Source organism: Pseudonaja textilis, chromosome 3, assembly GCF_049901715.1.
Source record: "Pseudonaja textilis isolate UNSWEBS1 chromosome 3, rPseTex1.2, whole genome shotgun sequence".
Lineage (NCBI taxonomy): Eukaryota > Metazoa > Chordata > Lepidosauria > Squamata > Elapidae > Pseudonaja > Pseudonaja textilis.
Genome location: NC_141992.1, coordinates 98,572,196 through 98,583,868, shown reverse-complemented (window position 1 = coordinate 98,583,868; position 11,673 = coordinate 98,572,196). Strand labels below are relative to the sequence as shown.

General features: G+C 40.0%; 1 protein-coding gene across 2 annotated transcripts in view; it reads left to right on the top strand.

The window, feature by feature from the left end:
- Positions 1 to 210: 210 nt before the first annotated feature.
- SOAT1 (sterol O-acyltransferase 1) overlaps positions 211 to 11,673 on the top strand; it is a 31,877-nt gene continuing 20,414 nt past the window's right edge. Inside the window, exons 1-2 of one of the 2 annotated variants that reach the window (XM_026703306.2) lie at positions 211 to 634; positions 6,191 to 6,331. In XM_026703306.2, the coding sequence (XP_026559091.2) occupies positions 6,211 to 6,331 (121 nt within the window). In that variant the 5' untranslated portion in view covers positions 211 to 634; positions 6,191 to 6,210. The remainder of the gene's footprint in view (positions 635 to 6,190; positions 6,332 to 11,673) is intronic. The other variant, XM_026703310.2, reaches the window with a different exon arrangement.

Genomic DNA, 11,673 nt, shown 5'->3' with positions numbered 1-11,673 from the left:
TGTGCTTTTGACTTCAGGCCTCAAGCTGACTCAAAGGGCAATCTTATTTGCCAACTCTGAATATGAATGCGAGTCCTGGGAGCAAAACTCCGTGGGTGAGAAAGAGAAGGATACAATGCCCAAACGGATTAGCTACGTCAATCAACGGAAAACTACAACTTGTGAGTCACCAGAATATATATATATACACCCTAATACTAATTCATTCGTTTCACTCAGGATACATTTGGATAGGAGCTCAGGGTTCAGGAGGGCGACTACCTCTGGGCCTGTGCTCTGAAAAAAAAGCTTCCTTTCCCGCCAGACTGTTCCCCAAAATAGGGGGGCCCGGCAGCAGCGACGACGCCCCCACCCCCGCTTCTTTGGCGGGTAGTAATTTGCCCGCCTCCTCGTGCTTAGGAACAGCCGAACCCGGATTTGAGAGCTGGGCGCAGCCCGGCGGCTTCTGCAGCCCACAGCCAATGGGCAGCGGCGAGCCTCGTCCTTTTCTTGAGTGGGTTTCCCCGCCCCCTCAGTGACGAAGGCGACGGAGAAGAAAAACGCACGGTGGCCGGCTGTTTGTCTCCATCGCGGTGAAAGGCGCAAAGCTGGAGAGACGAAGCGGAGTCGAAAGAGGTAGCTAACGGTTCACGAGGTAAGGAACGGGAGAGGCGAGAGAGAGGCTGAGGTGGCTGGGCTCCCCCTCTCCTTCTCCCGCCCAGGGAATGCGGAGCAGGGGCGAAGGGGACAGGAAGCAAGGGGAGCCGGGCCGCTTCCTCCCCTTGTGCTTAAGGGCTGAGACCTGTAGCATCCAGCCCCGGGGAGCTTGCGCCTTTTTGCCCGACCTATTTCTGCGCCCCGGAGGGATTCCTCTGTTAATTTCAACGGGATGTAATCTCAGGGAACGCCGTAGGGCAGGATGATAGCCGCGGGAGACCCGAGTTTTCAGGTTGTGTTGCTTCTCTGATGTTCTCTTCCCCCGTTTCCGATTTGTGCACATGGTTGCGGGAGGGTTGGTTGTGCAATCTAGATTTCTCCCATCAAGGATCCAGAGTAGAAGGAGTGGGGGCGGGGGGGACTTAATGGGGGCGTGGATGAAAAGAGAACCAGACGAAAGAAAAGTACCCTGTGGCTTTTTCCTTGATGTCAGAGTTGTGCGGTGCATATAACTGTACACTCAGCACATTCAGCCGCCTTCCTAGGGTAGGGTGGGGGTGCGCTCTGCTGGATAGCCAGTATGACCGTCATTTTTACACAGCCCACTTCTCTCTACCAGCTGGGGATGATGGGACTGGCCCATCTTATCTGCATGGCATTAAATGGTTGTACCTACCATTAAAAGTTGCACCTACCAGCAAGATCTACCTGGGTAGTGCATGGGTGAGAAATCACTTGGCAATTCTGGTTTTTTTTTGTTGTTGTTTTAATATAGCCAGATGAGGAAGATGAAGAAAATTGGCAAACAGTTTTCTGTAATTAAAAGTTAACTGAGTAACTTGGGCTGGTCACTCTCGGATAATCCTACCTCATCGGATTGTTGGGTGTAAAATAGGAGTCTGGAGCATTATTTACACTGCCTTGAGCTTCTTATGATGTTTAAAAGGCTCATATGTTTATTATGGCATAATAAACTAATAGAGACAAAGGTAACTAGAAAGGATGTCTTACTGTTGCACCTCAAAAATATTTCGGCTACCATGGACTGAAAAGAGTGGGACAAAGAGAAGTGTGGGTTGGGGAGTATAGGAAATCCCACAGTAGTTGAGACAGTCTGCCTGTAAATGGGATAACGGGGAATTTGCAGGCACCCCTGAAAAGAATTGGACCTAGTCAAAATACTTTCCCATTTCTTGGATCCATTTCTAGGGGAGAAGTGATGATATTTGCTTTTGCTGAAGAGAACATGTCCTTAAGCAGTTCCAATCTAATTATGATTTCTTATGACTGTTCCCCCCCTTTTTTTTACTGCTATTAAAGAAATGGCCCTGCTGAACACTGCTGATTTTTAACACTTCCATTTTAGGAGTTTGAAAAACTGACCTCCAGGTAGTCTAAATTAAATTCAACATTCTCATTTCCTTTTGCAATCTTTTCATATGATCATGTGTCTGCCTTCTAATGCACTTTGTCACACTTTCTTTGTTGTTTGTCAAACATACAGACTTCCTGAATCTAGTTCTGTGGTGAATGCAAGTAGCTCCCTGGTCCTCTTTTTTGTTGCACAATATTTTATCTTTCATCATAACCTTCATCCAATAGTCTCAGCCTGATGCCTTTCAAATGTATTGGAGAGTACCAATCTCACTCCCCTTAATCAGGTTAAGGGCTTGCAGAAATTTGAGTTACTAAATTTGGAGGGGGTACTACAGCTAAAGATTGGTTAGGTCACAGCAGATTATCATCTGCATGCAAACAGAAGATGTTTCAGCTTGCATAAATACTTTAAAAAATAGAATAACAAGAATAGTTTTGACAATATATTTTGGTCTATTTTTATCTTTGAATATTATTTGCTTTGAATAAAAGTTGAAATTGAGCAATGCATACTTGAAGTGCAATGTGTGAGTTAAGAAACTAGTATAGTTTAGATTATATACTTAGTTTAATTCACTGATTAAAACAGGTTATTTTAAACCGAATGCATCTTGTACAAGTATTATAGCTAAGCCTGAATGGAACAAAACATGTCTAAATGAGCTTAATTTATATATTTCATCTAATATCAGTTCTTATTTTCAGTGATAAAATTTTTTAAGTGATAGCAAGTGACTTACCTATTGAAGTATGGATACTCTGAAAATATTGAAAAAAGTTGTACATATACAGTATATTAAATGGCCTTTAATGCATTAGACTCATAACAGAGCATACTGTGATTTCAGAAGTGATGCATTAGTTCTACCAAAGTTCTCTCAGTGGTATGATGCTTTCATTTTATTCCAGTGAGAATCCTACTATTGTTTGAAAAATGGTTTGTTGAATAAGATGCAATGAATGTACCATAGCTGTATCCAGGAAGGCCAAAATCTAATACGACAAACTACATTCGTCATGTGAACCACACATATCTATGTTGTTTTAAAAACAAAAGGTTCAAATAAGCCCAGTGTATTGATGGACAGAGTTCTTCTTGTTTGGAGAGGTCTAGAAGAAAAGCATTCAAAACATCCCCAGGTGCAGTTTTCTGAATCTTAAGTACATATTCTCTCCAGCTCCTGGTATTAGGGTTAGGGTAAGGTTATTAGGGCTGCCAGAAAGACAAGGAATGGTTGAAAATTAATCAAAGAGAGAAGCAACCTGGAATTAAGAAGAAATTTCCTAATAGTGAGGACCAGTCAGTGGAACAGCTTGCCTTCAGAAATCATGGGCACTCCGTCACTGGAGGTATTGAAGAAGACACTAGATAGTCACTTGTCAGAAATGGTATAGATTCTCCTGCATGAGCAGGGGACTGGACTAGAAGACCTCCAAGGTCCCTTCCAGATTCTATTCTATTCTATTCTATTCTAAGCAGGGCACAGGTAAATGATATAGCTAAAAGTAACTTTGGATTTTGCACATAATGTATGTCATGAGAAGTTTATCACTTGGAATGTGATAGTTCTAAATAATAATACAGGCTGGAAGATAGAATAAATGATGGAAAAGTTATGTTGAGATTCTGGTTTTTCACATTTAAAATAAGTTCTGGGATTTGGGAAACCAGCTCAGAGGTTATTATTAAAATGGCAGAGTGAGTTACTGGAAGTAGCATGCTTCCCTGTTGCTCTAGGTTTTAATCCAAGGAAGCCTCTTTTGTACTGTTACTGCAGGATTCTTGTTCTGTCTCTAGCAGATGGCAAAGCTATAATAAAAGAATATAAAGAAATGGTAATTTGATGGATTAATAACAATTGCGTGTTTGATTAAGGATGAAAACAGGTGGTTTCAGCAGGCCTTTGTCTTTTACTATTCTTAAAAACTGTAGATGTCATAATTGAGACAAAGTTTTAAAAATGTAGTTGGAAAAATGCTTTTCAAAACAATGGTAGTCCTCTACTTACAACCATTCATTTAGTGACCATTCAAAGTTGCAACAGCACTGAAAAAAGTTACTTATGACTGGTCCCCACACTACAACTGTCATGCCCCTGTTGGAGACTGACTCCGAGGGAGAGGAGGAACAGCCGACAGGGAGTAGAAGTGTTGCTCCGGAAGTTGTGGAGGAGGCTGGGGAAGGACAGAGGCCAGCTGGGCAGTCAGAGAAAGACCTAGGCCCATCCCCTCTCCATCCTAGGGCATGCAGGGAGGAGAGGATAAGGGAGAGACGTGAATGGTGTGGTCTACAGGGGAGGAAAGAGCCGTGATTCTCTTCATGGGCTGCTGCTGTGAGAACTGGTTAAAAGGACGAACATGCGTATGGGCCAGGCTGGAAACAAAGCATGGAAATATCTTTAGTCTGTGGTTCTTCTCTGAGTTTGGCGTCCTTCCCAGTGTGTGTTACGATATCTGTGGATGTCTTCAAGCCCTTATCTTGCCTGGTTCCCTTAATTGCTTCAGTGTGGTTTGTGTTGTTTTTACTCTTGATAATTTATAGGCAGTTTAGTTTAAAGGGCATTTTCTTCTTTTCATATCTGCTTGTGGGGGAGTTTTTGTCTCCAGTCAAGGATATTTGGAGCTTGGAAGCAAAACGAAGGGATAAAAGGGGCTTCACCTGTTTTTGTGACTGTGTTTATTTTGTATCCCACCCTGGGTCATCACAACAACCATAGCAGCATCCCCACATTATCAAAATTTGGATGCTTGGCAACTGGCATGTATTGGCACATGGTCCCCATTTGCAACCTTCCCAGCCAATGTTCGACAAGTGAAATCAATTGGGGAGCTCAGATTCACTTAACAGTTGCAGTGATTTGGTTAATAACTGTGGTCATAAAAGTCATAAAAATGAGCCCAACTCACCTTATTTAACCACCTTATTCAGCAATGGAAATTCTGGTCCCAATTGTGATGGTAAATTGAAGACTGTCTGTTTTATAACAATTCACATCTACTGTTTTAAGTGGATAAAGTAAGATGTTTGTGTATATAGGTTTTTTACGGATTGTCATGTTAGTGCAAAACTATGTGCCTAATGCAGCACAACAGCTATCCGGTGGATAAAGATAAAACTCTTATGTAGGCTTGCATTGACTATTTGGTTGTATTATCTGGGGAATAAAAAGTGGCTTCCCCCAAAACTGGACCTGGTGACTTCTTCCTGCAGTGATAATTGAGAGAAAAATGGGGTATTTGTATGTATAGTAGTTGTTTTATCGGTAAAACAAGGACAGGGACAGATAAAATCTACAATCCCTTAAGCATAACTACAGAAAGTGATAAACTACTGTATTTTTACTTAATATTATTCTTTAGCGACCCATAGAGCAAGAATATCGGCAGAAATAAACACCCTGTAGTTTTTATTCTAAATAATGAATGCAAAAATAGTATTTTTGAAGGAAAGCATATCAGTATTTTGAATCAAGGCCAAGCCATAGCTTTCTCTGACCACACTTCTTTCTTCCAGCTCAGAAAACGTTTCTAGAATCTATGAAGACTAGGAACTTATTCTAAAAAAGTAACAAAGACATTCAAGCTTCTCTGAACTTTCCTTTATTTAGTAATATCAGGAGCTGCATGTATTTTATGCAACTGCACCCATCTGCACCAGTGGTGGGATTCAATTTTTTGTTTTACTACTGGTTCCGTGGGCGTGGCTTGGTGGGCATGCAGGGGGAAGATACTGTAAAATCTCCAGTCAGAGGTGGTATTTGCTGGTTCTCCGAATTACTCAAAATTTCCTCTATCGGTTCTCCAGAACTGATCAGAACCTGCTGAATACCACCTCTGATCTGCACTCAGTTTTAGCAGAAGTTCCAGAGGTGAAGTTTGATAAATAACTGTGACACCTTCTAGGGATTCTAAGAACCTAGCTCTCTATATATATGCCCCAAGATTTGAATTTTTCTCCCATCTATTTGTTGTAAGAAATCACTTGCTGTCCTTTCTTATTCTGATCCGTTGGCGGCACCTGGCCTGTCTTAAGTAGTCTTAGGTGGTGACAGACTGCTAATTTTGCATTTCACTAGTTTCATCCCTCAGTGCCATGGAATATAGTAACAAAAATTAACTGCTCAGTCACAAGGTGATACATTTTATGTTAACTAATTGTTCCTTCCTCCCCTCCCAGTGTCTTAGTTTTTTGTAACCATGGTGGGAGAAGACAATATATCTCTAAGAAATCGCCGAGCTATGTACGGCACTGCAGAAGAGAAAGATGACTTACCAAGCAGGCTGGAAGAAGACTGGCCATCGTCTGCATCAAGCAATGGTAAGATTTCATGATGAACTGCATGACATACAGCTTGTTCTTACTTGTTTAATGGTGTATTTCTATTTAGTTATTAAATCTTCTAGTATTCGTAAGAGGCATTTCTTTTCTGTTTTAATATGCTGACACATATGTCAGCAATTATTTTCTACCTCTTGTCAAACGGAGGCTTATACCTGAAGTAGGCAGCTACTGTTTCCAGATATTTTTGATCTCACCTTCTATTAGCCATGACTGGTATGTCTAATGGCTAGTGGCAGCTGTACTCCAAAATTTAGTTTGTGCATTGAAGAAATTATACTTTAAAGCTGGCTTTGCTTTCTCACCACATTTGACTTTATAAGCTCTTACTTTATAACCTCTTTTTTCACTAGGATGATGACCATTATTTTGGTTTACCAATTGTTATTCATTTATTTACTGATAGGATTTATATACTATCCAATTTGAACATGAGGCTGATCAATAACAAAAAAAGGAACATTAAACAAACGTTGCAAAACTAATGCAGACAATCCACTGCTTACATTCTGAGAGATTATCCGGATGTTTGTTTTGTTCAAGCATAAAAAATATGTTCAATGCAGTTCTTGCCTTAAATGGGAGGTATTCCAGTAAACTTTGGGTGGGCCCAGAAGAAGCAATGGGGGAGGAGACAGGGAGCAGGAAGCTGGCCTTTTCCTGCCTTCTCCCAACTTCCTTTCCCGCCTTCTTCTGCCAACACCCAGGGTTCTACAGTTTATATGGGGTGAGAACTGTCCTGTACTTATTCATAACTTCAGCTTAGAGGCTCCTGGAGGTTGGAAGAGGATAAGTTGGTTTCTGTGGTGCCACCTATGTATGGGGGTGCAGTGGAAACTGGCTTGTTCCTACCTTCTCCTGCTTTCCAGGTGGCGACAGGTTTGTTCGTATTGACGAAGTTCATAACTCGAATGTTTGTTAGTAATGTCTGTATATCATTAAAACCAAATAAACAATGAAAGGCAAATGTAGTGTAATATAATTCCTAAAAATGGGGAGCCTACTAGGCATGTCTCCCTGTGTCCTATAAGATGATGTTTCAAAGAAGAAATCTGGAATGTGCCTTTCCTATCAGAGTGCGTGGAACAAGCAAATATTTGTGAGACCAGATGGTTCTGTAAACATCCCAGTCCTTTGCCATGAAGGGCTTTATTGGTGATATTAATGATACTTGAATTGTATTTGGAAGTTATTGGGACCCAATGCAGTTCTCATAGTAGAGGTATGAAATAGGGGGATATAAGAAGAAATATCCTTAACCGTCCATTCTGCTGGCATTCTGGTCCAGTTACGGCTTCCAGATGGTCTTCAAGGGTAGCCCCGTCTAGGCAGAAGGTGCCGAAAGGCAGGAGTAACTATGAGGAGAGTTCCAAGATCTAGGAGTATGCCCAGTCGGCACACGAAACAAAATTGTACAAAAGCTTCCCTGGCTATAGTTATCACAGGCTCTTCAAACAGCTGTGAGTCCAGGAGGAACTTCAAATTGCATACTGAATCTGCATGAGGCAATTCAACCCCTCTCAAAGTCAAGGATAATCTCTCCAGACCAGTGGAGCCAAAACCCAAAGCAATTTGGTCTTGACAGGATTGAGCCAAAACCTCTTGGTCATCCAGACCCCTGCCACCTCCAAACATTGGACAGAACCTTAACATGTTGACTTAAATGGCCAGAGGCAGAGGTGTACAATTGATGATACTGTACCCTGTGTAGGTGAATAGTTTTCCCCAGCAGTTTCAGGTAGATATTAAAGAGGAGAACAAAGAGCTCCGTGGCACCCAGTAATGCAAAGACTTAGGAGTAAACCTCTTCTTCCTCCAACACCGATTGCAACCATCTGTAGACAAAGGACAAAAACAACTACAAATAGTGCCCCCCACTCCATTCCCAAAATGGTCAAGGAGGACCAGGATGGATACACTGGCTCAATCCCAAGTCTGCCTCCCAGAGGTCATCCACAAGTGCAACTATTCTTTAAGAAAGCTGTTAAGACTGCCATGTAAGTAGGAGTCCTCTTATGATTGTTTGCATAATGCTTGGCACCATATTGTATCTATAATTTATTGTATTACAAGTAGTCCTTGATTTACGACCACAATGGAGCCCAACATTTCTGAAGTGAGACATCAATTAAGTGAGTTTTCCCCCATTTTACAACCTTTTTTTTGCCACAGTTGATACTATAAGTTAATAACCAGGTTGTTAAGTGAATCTGGTTTCCCCCTACAGTCACAATGTCTGAGTTAGACAGCCTTATACATGTTATAAATAAAACATCTAAGGCTATCAGTACTGTATCTGACTGAAAGAGATACCGGATAATCTGCTTCCTTGAGGATCTTTTGTAGTTGTAGGTGAACTAACTTCTCAAAAGGGAAGATTGAAGAGTGGATGAAGATTGTCAGATCCAGCAATAGTTTTTTAGAGAAGGAGGTAGGCCACAACCCCTTTGAAAGCCAATGGAATCACCTATTCTTTTAAGCAAGCATTAACAGCTGCATGAACCCATCCACCCAACCTATCCCAGTAATACAAGCCAGCTGATTTGCATGAGAAAAGAATATTTACACATTGTTAATTACTCCTATGTGATGTGATGAGATGAGCCAAAATCAGTGGAGGCACTTCCTTGTATCTTTGGCAAAAGGGGATCTGTTCTTGATTGTTACCATTGTTTTTCAAAAAACGCTTTTCTTTTTAATTGAGAAACAAACACTCCAACTAAATTGGATTCAGTCGGGTTAGTTAACGGATATTACTCAGAATCACATGCAAAGTCATGCTTGGCTATTTTCCAGGAATTTTTCCCCTGAACTTTTTTTACCCTCTAAACAACCTTGGACCATAATCAAGTGAGTAATTTGCCTTGAGGGAAGTATATAAGGCCTTGGCTCTGTAGTCCTGGACTTGTAAGATATAAATCAGTCATCCTGTAACTGAGGCTATCTTTGGTCATTTTTCAGAATTGTATATATCAATGCCAGGTTGATTAATATCTCTGAGAAAGGGATAAAAGGAGTGCAAAGTTGTTTTTTCTTCCCAGGTTTCTTTTTTTTTCTTCCTTTTCTCTTCTGATTCTGCATTCATTTGCCATTACTATTGCAGAACAATATTTCTATGCAATTTTATCTTCTATTTCAGACATCATGCTCCCAAAGTAGTTTACCCCAACCATATAATTAAATATAAATGTAATTATATAGCATTCAGCTAATTACAGCCTGCTAATTGGGTAAAAAGAAATGGGTAGAAGTACACCGAAAGATATGTGTGTTGACTGCTTAATTTAGGTCATAAATGAGTTCTGCCATTCTCTTTCTGAAAACCTGTTGAGTATTGGCCAGGGTACAATTTACAGGAAAGATTTTTTTTTTTACTCTGAATGCTACCACAGTGATGGTAACTTACAAAAAGCACAAGTGCCTTTGCACTAGGCTTTGTTTGTCACATCAGCATAAAGCACATCTTGTCATTACAAAGCAAGCTCAAGAAGGGTCATGAATTTCTATTGACCTGTAGTCCTGTAATTTTAGGCTTCAGTAGCTGCTGGCCTGTGTAGTCTGTTTTGTAATATTTTGTGACTCTGGATATGTTTTTATTTGGAACATTGTAATTAAAAAAAACCCCTATTCGTTCTTGACTCCCCCCTTCTCCCAAGGAAACAGAGATCGTGAATAGGTGATTCAATATTAATGTTAATTTAATTTCAATATTAAATTTTCAAAGTAATTTCTCCCAATCATTTGGTTATGTTTTATCTATGCTGATTTGGTGGGAACTACTAATATTAGATTTCTTTGCAAAATCTGATGTGTGGAAGGAAGCTTGGTTATCCAAACATAGTTTCATGGACGTAGAATTTTGCCTAGCTTTTTTTTTTTCACCCGGTTTCTCCAAGCACCTAAGCAGGGATAATTTCTAGATGCTTCTACCTAAGATTCTTTACAGAGCAACAATGACTCTTGTTCAGGTGTAATTAAGTTTAAAGTTCTAGGAGAACCTCATATTATCAGCACAAAGCTGACTGTCATAAATCTTTTTCTTTCTTACTAACAACAAGGACTCAGCAAGGATAATCTGTGGAGAAAGGTCCTTAACCCTTCACTGATGATTCCTCTCTAAATTTTCCTCAATGGCGCCCCTTTACTTTTTAATATAACAAATACTGCTCTGGAATCCCTGACCCACAACTTTTTTCAGCTGCTACTTTTTATTTTAAATCAAATTTGAAACAGTTGTTTTCTCTCACTCCTTTGAAACAGAAGAATAGTGATTCACAGGCATGGATGTTTCTCAGTTATCAAAATGAATTTAGGTAACAATAACATCCTTTTGATAGTAATCCAGCATATTTGGAGAGCACCAGAATGGTATACCCTTATGCATATTTCTTTCCTAACCACAGTGAAAAATATTTGCACAAATTAGAGAAGTTTCAGGTTGCATTAGAAGCCAGTTGTTCTCATCCAGACTTCATTTGGTCAAATATCATGAGTGAGGTCATCTTTTAAACTGCCTTTAAAATTGGGCAAGTATAAGAGGAAGTACAAGCAAAAACAAACTGGTTTAGGAAAAAGTAATAATTAGACTGAACAAAGTTATGTTTTTTCTTTTTGGTGAAATTGCCACTTCCACTAGAATTGTAAATTATCACAACAAATATTCCAGGTTCCAGTATTAATTTCCAAAATAACTAGGTATCTGCAAGGCAATTCACAATCAGCAAATTCTAGCTAATCGTGATTTATAAGGGAGAATTAGATAATATTTGGAAGTATTGAAATTTTTTGATGGAATAAAAGTCCTTAATCTGAGAATACATGGGAATGGAATCATCTTTGAATAGAGCACAAATGAAGTTTGCATTTCGTCCTTTCACATCTGTAGCTAAAAGAATTCCATCATATTCAATTGGATTTTGCTGATCTCAGTAAGCAGTGGTTCCTATAGAATTAAAGCTTAAGCAGTCCTCACATTTTAAGTATAAGTGAGAAGTGTTTGTATTATGTGCCATTAATAGAAAGGTAGGAGTGATTGCCTGATCACACTTGTAGTACAGCATGGCCTAGATTCATAATGCATGTATCAAAGCCTACTCCTGCTTTGAATAAAGAGAATTGTGACTTGGAGTCACTGTGAATAAATTTAGCTTATATAGATTTGTAGTTTTTGAAAGAGGCTCATATTCATTTAATGCAATTGCTTGAAAACAATTGTTTGGCTTCCATTTCAGTCCCCTAACTTTTCTGTCCCCACTGAATGCTAGGAATCAATCCTGTCACCTCCTGGGCTGTATAGCATGGAGGGGAAAGTGAGGATTCTC